At 42.4% G+C, this 17130-nt stretch overlaps 1 protein-coding gene across 1 annotated transcript in view; it reads right to left on the bottom strand.

The window, feature by feature from the left end:
- The window catches only part of HCN4 (hyperpolarization activated cyclic nucleotide gated potassium channel 4), a 106356-nt gene that overhangs the window by 69691 nt on the left and 19535 nt on the right, over window positions 1–17130 (bottom strand). The window contains exon 2 of the mRNA XM_064456876.1: window positions 6969–7392. Coding sequence (XP_064312946.1) covers window positions 6969–7392 — 424 coding nt within the window. The remainder of the gene's footprint in view (window positions 1–6968; window positions 7393–17130) is intronic.

Below are 17130 nucleotides of genomic sequence, written 5' to 3'. Positions count from 1 at the left end.
AAGCTCCTGCTTCATTCACACAACTTACAGGTTCGGCACGCTCCTTTCCAACCTGTCTTGCTAAATACAAAAAGTAAGGTGAGGAAATGCTGTTCTCTTCGGCTACCTCATTAAAGTTTTTCATTTGATATTAATGCAGTCAATAGTGCCTTCCTGGAAGAAGCTTCAATGAGAGGAGCAATTAATTTGCTACCACTTGCCAAGGCTAGTGTACCTTAGAAACATTGGCCTTAATGTATCAGGTGAGTCTGGCAGAACACGATTTCCATACTGCTAAAAGACAAAACCAGATTTGGCATTGTATCAACAACCAAAATGGCAACAGGAATCTCCCTCTGAATGGCTTCAAAAGCTGTATCGGCTGTCCCTACCATCAGCACTATATCTACGTACATCACACATACACCGTGTGATATACTGACACAAGGCTCAGCCTTGGCTATGCACAGCACTGGGGAGGCTGGTTGGAGCACATACACAACCTGAGGTGCTCAAGTCCAGCTCCACTGAGGGTACAGGCCTTTCAGGGTGGCCTTCACAGTGGTTCTTCTATGGGGCACAGCCCTACTGAGGTGTGAATCTCTGTTCCTACCCACCTAAGGGAAGTGGGCACTGCCCTTGCTGGTTCCTGAACTCACAGAATTCTTCTGTGATTTAGAAGGCTCCCAGAAGTTTTCCTTAAGCTTTGCAGTCAGAGTCTAAGACTCTCTAGACCCCTTTCCCTGTTACAAACATACTTGATATAGGTCATAACATCGTCCATAAGCATGCCGTGATGCTGTATGACAGCAACGCAGCAGGCTGTGGCAATATGCAGTGGGCCCAGGATCCCTACATCGCTGCAGCTGGAGCATGCCCCATCAATAGAGTGAAAAGACTCCATGGTATTAAATCTTAGAAAATGATACTGATTGCAGGAGGAATCTCCTCATGCCACACTCCAGCACTTCTCTTTTCAGGACCCTCTGTTATTGTAACACAACAGCAATAATAAAGCCTGCTAGAAACCCCACTCCAGAAACAATGGCCTGAAGAAAAATGACAGACAGCTGGCAAGATATGGGCATTGAGCTGCAGGCAGCTGGTGCTGGCACAGAAATAGAGATGTGAGCTTCCCAAGAGAAAGGCAAGCTTACCACAGTGTCCAGTGGAGGGACATGTAAAGTGTAGTCTAGGAGGAGTCTGAGGGAGGGGCAAAATGAAAGCCTGGAGCAGCCACCAGCTATTGTAGTGATTAAAGGTCATTAGAAGATCAGCCTATCTCTTTTGAAAACCTTTATAATTCCATCCCAGCATAAGAGCCCAGACTGACGGCCCTTGTGACACGGAGAACCAGAGGCTGGGCACAGGCAAGGCCCTCTTATTAACATGCCTTACACCCTGGTCAGTGGTCACTTGAGATGTGTGGGGGAATTTAATGCCATTGCTGCTGCTACGGAGAGCCTAAGGCTTACCAGGGCCAGTCCCCCAGATGATTTCGTCACACAGGCACCTTCACACTAAGAACAGATGAGAGAAAAAACATCCATGAGATGGCAAATGACTTTCACTTGCTACAAGCTGGATCTGAGCTACTGACCTAGAGACAAATGGCTCCATGCCCTAATCCCAACTCCTCAAGCCATCATACCATCCTGTTGACAAAAGATGCATTAAGCACTGTCAGGTGACTGAAAAAAAAAAAAAAAAAAAAAGACTTTTTCCTTTTTATGGCAACTTCTGTAGCTGCACAGCTATTCAAACATTTGCTTGGCTCCTTATAATTCATTATAACCCATTTTTTATTATATACTCTTTGAAACTGTATTCCCATTGCCCATGTGGGAAGCTTAATTTGCATTATAGCAGTAGAACTTCCTGCTAAAGACAAACTCCATCAACAGACTTTTTTAGGTTTCTTTCTCCTGAAAGGTAACATGGCACAGGGCAGGGGATGGATTACTAGCTGCCTACGGGCAAGTGAGGGAAAATGCAATGTCTGTACACGAATGGAGAACATCTGTTTCCTTCTGTTGTCTGTCCTCACTCCGCAAGTACATTGTGCTGCACAAGCAAAAACAGCTCAGTGTAAAAGGCTGTGGTAAAATCTTGAACTACCTTCTTCTAATATGTGGACAAGAGTTTTTTGCCATTGATTTCAATGCAGCCGGGATTTTCTCTAGAAGGAAAAGATGCTTGAGTATTGGGTCAATTTGTGCTGTGAGAAAGCAAATTACTGTAACTTGCATTATAGTTCTAATAAGCTCCTGTAATGACACTGAAGACAAATGCTTGATAATGCTGCCTTCAGAAATGAGGTAATGCAAATTTAAGAAGAAACCAAGCCCATTCTCCCCCTCCCTGCCACATTACCAGTGTTTGTTGAGTCTGATTTTACTCAAGGGTGGCCAGAGGTTTTAATGAGTTACTCTCATGGGTCTGTCTTGCTATTTGACACGACAGAATTGCAAATCATAGTGATAAAAAAATCTGCTAAGCTATTTTGAACTGCTCATGGAATGGGACCCTGCTGTGCTACTTGAGAACAATCGTTTTGCCCAGCTCCTCCCCTCTCAGGATCCAGTTATGGATTTGGCTTAACGTTACATCCCCCAGGCCACTAGCCACATTATTTTAATTTAATTTAAGGTTGGTTACAAATAGGTCAGAAGAAACTAAGGGAATTAGCTGTTCAAATCAAAATGAAAATCAATTGGGAGTCATACTCTCATAGTCTTTGGAAGCTCTCTCCTAGTCCTTACACATAAGACCTCTAGCTTTTCAATCACTTTTCTGAATACCTCTGAGTCTTCTTAAAGCGATGTCATCTTTCAGATGATGTAATCTGTGGCCAGTAACAGACCTGAGAAGATGCATTCCATCCATTCTAAAACTTCTATGTAATACAGAAACTCAAGGGAAGAAAAGGACAGCATTGAGGAAGGTTTTCAAGTTTTCACTGATGTAATAGTTTGAAAATAATCAAATTGTCCTTTTCTTCAGGTTCCAGTTGCCAAAATCGAAAACTTTTTTTTTTTTCTGACAAAAATATGAAAAAATCCTCTCACAATAACCTTATCATTGTGATATATATCAAAGTCAGTTAGTTCCTTTCCTTCTCATCATAATCCCTCGCATAGATTCTGAAATCAAAATGTTTTGGTTATCTAAACCTATGTGCTATTTGGAAACCAACTTATAGGAGTAGGATTTTACTGTTGTCCCAAGAAATGTTCCTTGTTCATAAATCCAAATAGTTTGATCTTAAATATAGGTTACTGTATCCTGGAACCAAACATGGGGGTAGACGCTTTGCATAAAATAGGGAAAGCTCAGCAAATTGCTCTTAGAAAAAAAAATTCAATCATTTTTGCCTATGAAAACCTAAAGAGTTTTTGTTTGTTTGTTTAACACTCACAATCTGAACTGCATTGGTTCATTTTCATTGCGTATATGGGTTACATGGTATTATTCCGCTTTTATTCTTTCTGCTGGGTGACCTCGGGTTAAGGTTTGTAGGATGTTAATGTCTGCTTTCTCTGAACAGTGTCTCAGAGACACCAGTGTGAAGGCCCAGCTCCTGGCTCTGTGAATGACAGTGTGCCTCCATATTAACATAGTCAAGAATCACAGACCAACCCAGATACCCTGAAGAGCTGTTGGAGTGGTTCAAAGGCCAGGATGACAAGAGCTTTCTTGGGTATAACCAAGGCATGACTGGAGCACCCATGTTTGTCCTAACCCTGGCAGTACAGCTCCAGACACAGAGCATGCCAGCCCTCCTAGATATCTGCTCATGGACTTGATAACTACCAGACAATGTAGTTTATAATATGATATTCAGGCAAGCCAGGCTCAAGCCAGTGTGAGTATGCCTTCCTACATTGCAATCAAGCTTCCTACTGCAGGGTAGATACAGCAGACACTTCAAAAATACTCTATTTATATTGTGCCCTACTGGTAAACTTGTTCGTTGGACCACTCATACAAAATGGATAATGCAAATGAAGCTTGTTTTTGTACTCCAGTGAACATGAGTGCATTAGATTGTTTTTCTCCTTTTTTTCTTTGCTTTTTCCTTTATGGTGTTTGCCAAGCTGTAGACCCCAAAGAACTTGTTTCAGATCTGGGGGAGGATGTCAGAGTATTCCACCGTTGAGCCAGAATGGTGCAGGCACTTCAAACCACTGGCTCGTGGGCCCACAGACTCATGACTAGCATTGATCTGGAACTGATGAGTGGCTGGCTGTTTTACAGCATTGCAGCCTTAGAGAATACTGCTCCCTCCTCACTGCAGGGTGAGTGATAAATTCATGCAGAGCATGGACAATTGCAGGGGAAGAAAGAGAGAGGCTCACTGTGAACTCAGGAAGTGACCACTTATCCCTGTACTCACTCAGAGTTACACTAATGTGCAGATGTAATGATCACCTACGAGGCAGAATAAGTAGATTAACATTGCTGTGTATACAGGATCCCCCTCTCCTCCTCCTCCAGGACCCAGAGTCTCATCACTAGTTATAAGCAAGGAGCTAAGTTTCCCATGGCAGCAGTGATTGCTCCATCAAAAGTCACAGCGGAAGCTCAGTACAGGTGCGTGGGGATGCACCCTCTCTGACTAGTCCATCCGCCTCTGTTAATAGACATAGAGTGGGGTAGTGTGGGGGAGCAAAGGAGAACAGAAGGCTTCAGCAACACCCTCTCCCAGCAGTGCTCCTTCTTTAACTCTGCACAGCAACCTGCCCCTTGTGTACACCCAGAGCCAATCTAGTCCAACACTCCTCCATCCTGCAGGAATTAACACTTCCAGAGCACCACTGCAGAAAGATGATTGTGAACTTTCAGACATGGATGATCTCTAGGCAATTCAGAGTAAGAGGAAGAAAGAACTGTCAGTCATTCCAGGGAGCACAGCCGTTTACTCTCATGCAAAGATTAAGAACTTCGCTTCCCTGTCTCCTTGTTGCTTTGTAGCATGCACTGCACCAATGACAAGGGATCACCCCTTCTCTCTGCTTCCCTCCCCCATTTGAGAAGGTGGAAAACCTCCTAGTATCATACTCTCTCCGGGAAACTGCTGCTTGGGTCGAGCCTTGTTTGAAAAAAAGACTATAATGTTTGCTCTGCTGGGCTCTGCAATGCATAACAGTGTCTGCATTGCAGTCTCAAACTGCAATCCAACACCATCTGTCCCTTCCACTTGCAGCACTGCATCACTCCAGGGAGTCTGTTCTTCAGGGGGGATCCAGAGAATGCCTGGCTGTGCTGTCCCCTGGTACCCATGACAGCCAGTAAAAGGGCAAAATGCCTCACCGATTTGTATTACAAGACTGAAACTAGAAATGGCTGCTCAGTGAAACTGTATGAGTAGCAAAACAGTGAAAAGGCGCTGATTTGTTTCCATTTCATTATTTTTTAAACCAAATTCAGTACACTCAACATGAAATATACTTAAATCCTCTTTAACCACCTCATGGAAAGGAAGTCAAGGAGCAGAGGCAAGCAAGCGCAGAGCTCTGCACTGCTGTAGCTATGTGTAAATCTGCATGTAGGAGCTACTTTAACAATAGCCTAAGCCACCAACTCGCCTTTCCTGAGGGTTCCTGGATCAGAGGACAGGCAAACAATGCAACCAAGGGACAAGACAACAACCTGGAGATATTTCATTGGTCTGCTCAGTCTCTGACTTGCTGAGTCACACTGGGAAAGACACTTCAGGTTTTTTTATCTCCATCTCCTTATGCACTTCCTGCCTGCCTGTGCTATGAAGCAAATTAACCTAGTAGTGAATTGTTCAGGGCTGCAGCCGCCTCTCCCTATACATCTGTACAGGACCTTGCACAATGTCAGCCCAAATTTCAGCAAGGCGTAACGCTCAGCTCTAAGTGAAGAATTCACAAATCATTGTACTAAAAAGAGGATGCCTGAAATTTGTGAAATATGTACCAGTGCTCTCCCTCTGAGTCTGTGATGCTGGGAGGAGGAAATGGTTCAGCTGTATCATGAATTAGTATTCTGACAGCTTGGTGCAATCTAGCCATGACTTGCATGGCTGCTTTCCCTTCACATTCCCAGGAGCACACTCTGCATTAGATCATGCTCTGCATCAGGCTCTGCTCCAAAGCAGAAGAGAAAGTATGGGGAGGAAGATGAAATTGCCTTGACCAGCTTTCCTTGTCCTGAAAATATGCTCCTGACATGTGGAGAAAGCTTAAGGCAGCTTCCTCTCTGCTTTGGAGAGCATGGAGACAGGAAAAACTTACTAATTTTCAAGCTACCTGTAAGGTTGTTGCTTCACTCACATTACGCCTGACAACTCACCCTGCGTGTTGGAACTCCCCTGGGAACAGCACAGGGTCCAGGGGTGGTGAGGCTCTTGCTTTTCACCAGACCTCTATGTCTTTAAACAGACCCTATTTGTCTGCAGATTGCTCTTCTTTCCTCTTCCCCTTAACATAGTGACAGAAAATATAGAAAGCAAGAAGGTAATAAATACATCACCAAGCCATTTATTCAAGAGGTAAACATGTAAAATAAGATGCTTGGGTAAACAAATGCCACAGGTTCTGCAAATCAGCTGTCTCTAGACCTTTCCTCTGACCTATTTCTGGACCTTTTGGGGCTCTGAGAGGGCAAAACCCTGCTGTCTGGCTAACTGCTCCACTCACAGGCAGTTCTATAACTACATGCTTCCTTCAGGGGAAGGGTGTACTGTACTTACTCTCCTCCCAGCCCACGTATCATCTCCACAGATTATATACATTATGATCATGAAGCAGATAGTACAGTCTAAAATGAATAAGTAACAATATGCTGAAGGCCCTTTCGGGAACCTGCTAAAAGCAAACCATTAGAGTCAAAACACAATTCTTTAGCATTCACACAGGCATGAAGTGGGAGAACGGGCATTCAAAGAAAGCACTCTTGTGTAATACCAGCATAAGTGGAAAAAAGATTTAGGATGCAAGGGCATCATAGCCTCTGCTCACCTCCTCCCACTGATGAATATAGCGGATGAGCCGGGAGAGCCGCAGAAGCCGCAGGAGGCTGAGGATCTTAGTGAAGCGCACGATGCGCAGTGCCCGGGCTGTCTTGTACACCTCAGAATCAATGCGGGTTTCAACAATCAGGAAGATATAGTCCACAGGGATGGAGGAGATAAAATCCACCACAAACCAGCTCTTCAGGTACTTCATCTTGATTCTCTGTGGGTCTAGGATGATCTCTGTGTTGTCCTCCACCACAATGCCTGTTCGGAAGTTGAGGACAAGGTCGATGAGGAAGAACGTGTCTGAAACCACATTGAAGACAATCCATGGGGTAGTGTTTTCATCCTTGAAGAAAGTGATGCCCACAGGGATGATGATCAGGTTCCCTACCATCAGAAGCAGCATGGTCAAATCCCAGTAAAACCTGGACAACAAGACAGAGATGTGAGATCAGCTATAGAGTGGGAGATCAGGGAGTCCAGGTCAACAAAACTAATGTGCTTTATATATACACCTCTACTGTCATTCATTTCCTATGCTCTGCTAGTCTGCCTGATGTACTCAGAGTGCACAAGCTGCTAATAAGATACTTAATACGATAGCAGCACTCATCTTCTGGCTTAGAGGGTTCAGAAAGGAATTGAGTGCATGGCTGGACATGCACACTTGAAAACTTTGACTGGGACTTCAGAGCTACCCAAGAACAGACTGAGATACTTGCAGTTACTATGATGACTGTTAGGTAAAGAGCAAGAGAGAAAAGTATTTGGAAGGCCTCAGAATTCATATGCCAATAAAGCCATTTGGGGTTAAAATCACCAAGCTTGCTCCTACTGTCTGATCCTTTTTTAGAAATAGCTAGCTCTGATAGCATTGGGATCAGGAGGGAACTGGAGATTGTGCTGTGATCTACAGTGTTCAGTTTAGATTTCTTGCTGAGCCAAGCTTATGCTGAGCCTGGACTTCAGGAGTTTGGCCCACACTCTTTAGACTCCTGTGTTGTGCACAAATAATCAATAAAGCTTGGAGTCATGTGCCTGGAAATACCTATTTCATTTCTCAAGTAAGCAACAAAAACATTTAACTACTGTTCCATGAAGCACAGTCTCCAAGAAGCTTATCTTCACTTTAGGGGCAAGTCAATATTATCCATGTGGGCCGTACAACAACATTAATTTTTGGTTTGGAAGGCATACACAGTCTGAGTATTGTTCCTAATATATTTGTTTTGGATTTTTGAAAGATTTTTCCCAGGTATTACTGTAAAAGATACACAATCACACAATGTTGCCACAACTCACCCAGAGTGAGGACTAAAAACTTTTCTGGGTCTCCTACTTTGTTGAGGAGTCTCACAAAGGAGCCTCATGGCCCAACACAGTGGTGCTCCAGTCCCCTCCAAATGTTTCACATGTAGAGATGCCAATGCATTGTGGTTTCACATTGCCAAGTTTTCATCAACTCTACATTGTACATTACAGGATGACTACTATAATACCATCAGGTATCATAAATAACTTGCATTAAGGTGCACTTGTCATAGCAAATGAGCAAAGTACACAGAGCAAACCGATTATCAGGTTTGGTTGCTTAAACCTGAAGATGCAACATTCAGAAAGCTGCAGTGGCTTTTTCAGTCAGTCACATAAATTAGCATGATGTTTATATTATTATTAATCTCTTGATTACCAAACAAGCCTAACTTCCTAGACCATAAAAAAGGCGACAGCAAGTTAATACAAGGTAGAGAATTGAGCCTTCCTCTAAACCAATAACCTCAATAGCAGTGAAGTCAACAGGGTGACTCTGGACTTCCAATCATGTAACGAAGGAAACTGTAGGGTTTGCTGAAGAAGGACACGCACATGCTGCTTCTCTATCTGTCTGACAGATTACAGTCAAAATCACTGAAATGTTTTAGAGGAAATAGATTTGCCTTAAAGATCTGCAAAATCCAGCTTTGGTAAAAGTTGTTCATCTTAAGCCTGGGCCTTTGACCAGCCTGAGCTGCTGCAGAACAGTATCACTATAGTGAGGCAACTACACTGATTTGTTAAACTCTCAGCAGGAAAACAAAAAGGGCAGAATATGACTTAAAAGCCTTCTCTTTATAGATTCTCTCTCCCTGTTAAGAACATAAGACTTCAAAGCACCTAAAAGCATATTTAAGATTCCAGCTATTACACATGTACAGACAGGGTCACAAACCAGCAGCACACCAGCAATTCTCAGAAACATTCAGCAGAGACTCATGGGAACCAACTTCAGTATGAGCCAAGTTATCCACTAACAAGGTTTCTAAAAATGTCATCAACTATCTGTTTCTTGCTCTCAAGGTGCCATGCCCCAGCAGGCAGGGTAGCATGCGATCCTTCACTTAGTATAAAGGTACAGTTGGTGCTAGCAGACACTCAGCAATGACATTTGTCCACTCAGCAATGAGATTTGTCCATATGCTTCTAAGAGCAGGGCCATGTCACACACTAATATGCATTAATACTGTATAAATCCATGTTGCAGTCTTCCTTGTTAAGGGCCTGAGATGGTGCTGCAGCTTTCCTAGACAATTAATCTAGATAATCGCACAATAGCAGGAAGTCTGGAAGCAGTGTGTATGTTATTACCAAAAATAAATAACCTCCCAGCGATCTTTAATTTGCCTTAGGGGATACAGAAGGAGATATGCACAAGGAACATTATTTTTCCCAAGTTTTGAATTAATGGCATGAGACAGACATGGCCAGACATGCAGAGATGTAAAGGTTTTCTTCAGAGATCTTTGGATTTTTGTGCCTCTTATTTTTACGCTGGCTGGTGATTTCAATACTTAGTGGCAACTGGGGACAAAGACAACAGTGGCTAGGATGGCTCACAGTTTAAGATGTTTTAGACACACACAATCCCAGTAAAATGCTTTCCGTCTGACTGTAGCACTTCCTGCCACCCCAGTCTCTTAGAGTCAAGCATGGTCATACCACAGCAAGCTATCCTGCATCCTGATTTACAGTGTTTCTTGCTATTCCAGTTCTAAGATCTTCAAACTCATTTCATGCATGCTCTTCAGTCCCAGTCTTCTATTACTGCTAAACTGTCCACAGAGAATCATGGTTTGCAATGTGGGCAAGCAAAGATGAAGTGCTAAAATTCATTGCCATGTGTTTCTTAAGCCACATTTCTCCTCAGGGGTGTACTAGTGACTCAAGATTATTGTCACAGGCTCCCCTCGGTTCTGACCTTTAAAGCCACCACTTACAAAACACAGAAGGTAAACTCTTCTATCCAATGTGCCTCTGCTAGTAAAAGCATATCCAAGGTGTCAGGGAGGAGATTACCTTTGGACTCCACAAAGGAAGCAGAAAAAGCTGCAAATCACCAAGAATTTGGTCTGCACACCAATTCCAGCACAGGAAATTCACCTGCCCTTAAAATGTAAACTGCCTAGAAGTTAAATTTTAACTATTAAGATTCCACAGCTCCTGCACATTTTAATTTTACCCCCATATGAACTGCTAAGGATGTCATCACTGGATTTAGACTAGACTCTCAGGGATCACAACACCTCAGAGGTCTAATATCATCCATGTGTCATTTTGTATTTACACTGAGGAACATTTTTTCACTCCCTGTAAATTATTGGCCAGAATGACTAATGGTGTATGTGATGTACATAAGGGCAAGCACCAGCTATTAATAACCCATGCTTTCCATATTCCTGTTGTTCCTTCACCCAGGGGTTCCACAGAGCTGACAGATGAAATTGGCTCTGATGCACCCATGAGAGGCAGGTAGAGTTATTAACCCCTCCTGCAGGATTAGAGAAGCCTCATGGCAAAATTAAGAGAATGGGATTTGTCCACAGAAGTCTGAGGATAAGTAAGGGTAGGGACCTGAATTTAAATCTTGAATCTAACCAGATTTGAAGCTATTCATTTGGCTTGAAAAAGAGTTTAATAGAGATGTATCTCATGAACCTCTTCCTCTGATATCCTGTCATCTTCTCACTTCTCTTCCTGTTTTCGAAGCCTACATAAAAAATTAATAAATATGAATGTATTGTTTTATTGTAGTTGACTCAGTGTGACTGAAGAGCGAACAGCACAGCGAACAGCCAGCACTATAAAACCATGTCTTTTTCAAACACGCTTGTGTTTTATACTACATCCTGCTCTATACATGCTTCTTAGATCTGAAAATCACATTTTAACATGCATTGCTATCTCCAATCTTTTAATTCCTAATATATTATTCAGTTGTAACGGAACGCATCTGAGAATTAGCGTGGCAAATACACATCAAGCATACACGCTCTTTAAGCATAGATAGTGTCACTCAGTTGATTTGATAGCATGTACACTTCGTGGGTATTAGTCTGTGGTTTTTGACCAGAAAGTTAGATCATCTTTCTGTTCTGTCTAGTGCATAACATAACAGCAGGCTAGAAGTATTGCTTTCGGATGTCAGTTTTTAATTAAATAAACCCTGATTTTTCAAAACTATTCCATGATGCAGTGTAACCAATTACAGTGCACAAGCTCAGGAAGAACTGAGGCCATTTGGAAAGAAAATAGTGAATTGCAAAGGTTAGCCCAATCAGCATCACTGCATTCAAAACCTGGCCGAGTGGGGCACATTTTTGGCCTTAACTTCTGTTCTTGCTCTGTAATGTTTGCACAGTCAAGAGAAAATAGACTTGAGCAACCTCACCTCTAAATTAACAAAGCTTTTTGGATGTTTTCAGCTTCTGCTGAAAGGCAGCCAACTCTGGGTTGAACTGATGTGCTGCCTGAAAGCACACAGAAAGGAAACAATAAAGCTGCATCTAACTGAAAATTCCAGGGAGCCAGGATATTCTCACCAGCAATGGAATTTAGCTCAAACAGCGTTGCCAACCGTCCTAGTCTTACAAGAAAAGACCTTTAATGAACGTATCTTGCTAAAACCAAAACCAAAGTTGCTCTACCAAGCCCAGGCAGGAGCACTGGCTCGGTGCTGACTCAAGAAACAGAGTGCCACCTATTGAGTCACAGGTTACATCTCCATCCTCTGCTTTGTATGGGGAGGAATTGCAACTTTATTCCTTTAATTCCTGCTGACAAAAATCTGCTCTTTTGTCCAGAGTGGCAGCTCCCTTCCCCCTCTCTGGATTGCATGTTGAGTTAGACACCGCTGTGCTCACCAGCAACTATCCTAACAAGAAAGAGGTTGTGCCTCAATTCTCAGGACTGCTAGTTGGGCTAGAAATAGAAATCATCTTTTGTAAAGAGCATTAGTGGATGTCCGTGTGCCTGGACCAGCAACAGTGGGAAGAAAGTTTACTCCAGAAAGCAGCCACTCACGGAGGTATCTGAACACAGAGGAGGAAGAGAGAGAAGAAGCAGGAAGAGATCCTTCCCTGTCTTTGGAAGCATTACTTCTCCCAGATATGAGTAGGCATATTTCTATTGGAGAGTTACAAACTTTGCATTATTCACAGAGATAATAGGATGAACATGGTGATTCACTGCTCCTAAACACACTAAAGGACACTTAACCAGCTACTGCATCCAAGAATTCACTTACTAGAAGAATTATTTATAGGGAGTTATTCAAACACCTGTGCACTTGAAAACCTGTTTGAAATGAATACCCACCAAAAAAAGAGTCAAATTACTTATAAAAATATTCTGCGTGTTATATAATGGGAAGTGATTACGGGGACCTAGCTGAAGAATATGACAAACAGTTTTAATTCCTTCTGACCAATCTATGCAAATAATATGTATCCTCTGCCATCCTGAATAAAACCTCTGAGAGCACTGAGAGCCATGCATTACGACAGCACGAGAAAAAGAGTTCTGCTGTATCCCAGCCTCCTCTAGAATTCCCTGGCTGCCTGCTTCAGCAGCACTGGCTGCTTCTCATTCAGCCGTGGTTGTCCCTGTCTGTTACAGAACATGGACTGCACCAAATTCAACTTCTCTGACAGTTGTTGCTGTGCAAATACATAGAGAATAAACGCTGGAGATACACCCAGGGCTGAGACAGTGGTTAAGGGCAACGCTCAGATTGCCTGCACCTACGAGTCTAAGGAAGATGTTCCAACTATCTCCTTATGATGACAGTCAGGAGACAGGACTGGGAGCCCTGTATAGCTGGTAGTCTGAACTATTCATCTTTCTTTTGAACTTAGATGCCATAGTCATCATGATGCCTCAGCTGGGTATCAGAGAGTAAGTGGTATCTGTGAGTTACTAAGGTCGGATACAGTTCTGCATGTGATTAACTTTCGTATTCGGAGCAAAAGGACTATCAGCTAGTGATGAATTTTAAGTGCTTATATAAGCAGGTATATGATTAGGGATATCTCACAGTACAGCATCTACTACAAACAAGGTGTATGCCTTGGAGCACTTTGCAGCTAGATTTCTTTAAACTCATGCGTTGCCTTTGAAAAAATTTTCATTTAATTCAGCTGTCAGTCTTAGTTGAGGCAAGATATTTCCAAGGTCTGTATTTAGCCTTTGACTTAGACTATCACCAATCTACATAATTGCTCACCTAATCCCCTCCAAACAGTGCAGAATTCCATATCGTGTTTTGAGTTTAACCCTTACGCTCATATTATTACCTTAAAATATAATTATATGATTTTGATGAGTAGAAAATTAAGCCATTGCTTACGTAATACTTTAAAATGGCATTTGCAGTCCAAGCAAAGTAGCATATGACTTTTTTACTGCTTCTCTATCATCAATTTTTAAATCTAACACTACATTATTAAACGATAATCAACACCCTGCATTTTTCACAGTAATGTCCACACACTAATTAAATCCCAACAGATATAATGAAGATGGTATTATCATCCTATATTACAAACAGATAGACTATGGAATACTAAAGATTTAAGTAACTTGTTCAGAGGTAGAACTACTATCCAGAAAATACAGTTGCCAAGTTTCAGAAGAGGTTTCTAGTTATGCTAAATACTGTAATTTGATCAGTAGCAGCAAAAGGGAAAATTCCTTTCTTTCCATTGTAAAAATATAAATACACACATTACTTAGCAATATTTTTATTCCAGCTACAATATTGGGCAATTTGCAAACAACACATTTGAGGCACTGATGCATTTAACCAACTGTAACATAGTACATCATGAATTATGCCCTCTCTTTAACTTACAAAACACAATGCACTATATCAATATGAGTTACCTTAAATTATTAGTTCTTTGATAGTGCCTACAATACACCCACTCTGTTGTCAGGCTTCTTAAAGAGATGAAGATTTGTGTGATGGAGACTTTTACAGGAGAATTCAAAAGAACAGAGGACTAGCAAAGCAGACCTTACATTGAAGGTAATCTACCAAGAAACGTGTTTGTCTGAACTGCGAAATAGCTCGATGTTCTGAATAGACACGCAGTTTGGTACCTGTTGGCACAGCCACTTGGTCAGAGCAGACCACAGACAGCACTGCAGTAGGCAACCCCCTCAGACAAGCCTGGGCTTTTATTGCAGTGGCTGTAAAAGCCTTGGACCTTGCACTTTCCACTGGCTCCGGTCAAAAACTGCCAAACACAATGTGAGCTCATCACCAGGGGAGTTACCATTTTCATGGATTATTAACTAAGGAGAAATGGCAAAGCTTATGGCTTGTGTGGGCTCTGGCCTCTGCAGGGAGGGAGAACACGCCACATGCCAGGACCTCCAGGGAAATCTGCCCTTTGGGGTTCTTCTGGATAGCAGGGACACTTGGCATTGCCTATAGGAGCTGCTAGAGGAGCCACCAGGAAACTGGTGGAGATTGTCCTTCACAAAAACTAGATTTATCAAGACAGATACATTTCTATGGTCTCCATTTAGTCAGTTTAAAACAGGCTTTGTGAATCAGACAAGGCAGACAGTCTTGATGTTCTGCAACTTTGTTGGGATGACTTCATTGTGCTTCCTGTTTTTCTGTCTCAGAAAACCCAAGTACTTTGTATTATCTTTGCGCTGAAGCGCACCAGTCATGAACCAAAACCACATTTAAGAAAAGTATTGTTCAAGCATGTAAAAAAAAATAGAACCTTGTCCCAAAGGGCTGCTGACACCCCTTCTCATAAGTGTATTTAACTTTCACTCAGACAGGATAGCTGACGATAGAATTTAAGTGACTTGGCTAGGACAACAGCACTCTAACCACTAGATAGTGCTATCTTTCACTCAAGTTCTTCCAAATGCCGTACAGTGTATGTGAACTATGCAGCAAGTGGTATCACTAAGCTCAGTTTCATGTCATTTCACTACAGTCTGAGGCACGTCAGGACAGAAGAGTTCATGGAGGCTATAGCGCTGCTGCCTGGCTTGCACATGTCCTGGGATAATGAGAGTTCTGGATGTCTAATCGGTAAAGTCAATATCTACCACCTAATGCTGCAATGTGCTTAATAGAAACCATATAAGCGTTTTCAAGTGTTTTATGTGCAATCTGCCATCCAATAAATGCAAATGTATTGGAACAGTTACACCTAGTCCTTGCTCCACAGACATACTGTATCAAACAGAAACAATATGCTCCTGCACTTTATTTCCAATAACACTGAAACATAAACAAGTCACAAGAATAAGAAAAGTCATGGTGGATTCTGCACGAAGGAGTCAATAGACCACTCTCCTCAATGCCTGCTGCCTTCCTGCCTGCAGATATACTGTATCTTAAATCTGTACTTAGAACCCAATCTTCCCAGAAAGGTGAAAATAAACAATATTTCATTTCCCCCTTTGGGGAACTCACACATTGAAACAGAGATAGCCACAAAAGACTTCATTTGCTTCAGCTCTAAATTTGGAGCATGGAGGCCAATAGAGCACACATCCATCCCATTTCCGACTAAAAACGTATTAATAGTATTTTCTCACTCGCCTGGACGCAGCTGTTGCTAGCTTGTGGAGAATTCCCCTGTAACAAGCTGCAAAAGCAGTGAAAATTTTGTGGGTACTACCTGTAGGAATGCTTATTTCATTTCTTTTTGAAGGGCCAAAAGAAGAACATTTACATACTGAACCAAGAAAATTTAGTGTTGCCCTCATAGCACCATTGAGGTGATCAAAGACATAAATTGTTCTCCAGTGGAAATTCATTGCAGCAGTGGCTGGAGACACCACTGGGAAGTTAATATGGTGCAGATTCAGTGGGAGATTTATAAGCATAAGTTTCTTCTTGTTGCACCAGGGCAGGGCAACCACTGGCAAACCAAGCTCTAACCTGTCTATATGGACCTCTCTCCCTGCTGGTGCACATTAGACTGTTTTAGGCTCCCTGTTGAGGGGAGGTATAGACAGATTGCACACCAGCTGCCGGTGGTCTGGGATTACCTCCTACACAGCCACGTCGCTACATAAGATGTGTTCCACTCCATGGCTGTGTCATCAAACTTAATCAAAAGGAACATGCAACACCACATCCTCCAGAGTTAAAGAACTAAGTACAAATTTCTATTTATAGCATTTAAACAAAAGCGCACTCATGGCAGAAAGCCCAGGCCAGAGAGCCTATTAACCCTCTCTTCATATCCCACCATACTGTACTCATAAATATTTCTTGATTCCCCTCTCCTCTGCCCCCACCATGCTGGATCCCAAAGCTTTTCAAGGTGTGAGATGTGTATTGATTTCATAGAGCTCCCAGAATACATTATATATGAGGCTGACATGCTAAGGGCCTGGCAGTTCTATGTTTGATCTTCTGAAATCTCTCACCTGTATGAATATGGAAAAGTTCCTCTTTGTTTGCTGTCTGTTGATCCAGACTTTGACCCTTCTCTGTATGCATTTATCTCTGATGATTTAATAATGAAAAAGACCAATAAACTGAGGAAAGGAAGGAAGCCCCTTTGGGGGGACCTATTGTCATGGAAAAGTGCCATATGTTGTCATTGTAGAGAACAGGTAGGTCAGTAAGGGGTGCAGCTTCCAAGTCATCATGAATACGTTGTGGAATGTGAAGGTCTAAAGCCTAAAGACATGCATAAGTTGTGACATTATGAGGTTCAGGCCCAGGCCCATGTCCAACATCTAGGATGACTCAACTTCCAATGTTCGGGCAGTCTGTTAGAAAGGAGGATCTGCACTAGGGAGTTCTGAACTGTTTCAAAAAGCAGCAATACTGGGACAAGGGTTTGATTTGTAACCAAGGA

Source organism: Phalacrocorax carbo, chromosome 7, assembly GCF_963921805.1.
Source record: "Phalacrocorax carbo chromosome 7, bPhaCar2.1, whole genome shotgun sequence".
Taxonomy (NCBI): domain Eukaryota; kingdom Metazoa; phylum Chordata; class Aves; order Suliformes; family Phalacrocoracidae; genus Phalacrocorax; species Phalacrocorax carbo.
This window is presented reverse-complemented; position numbering and strand designations above follow the sequence as displayed.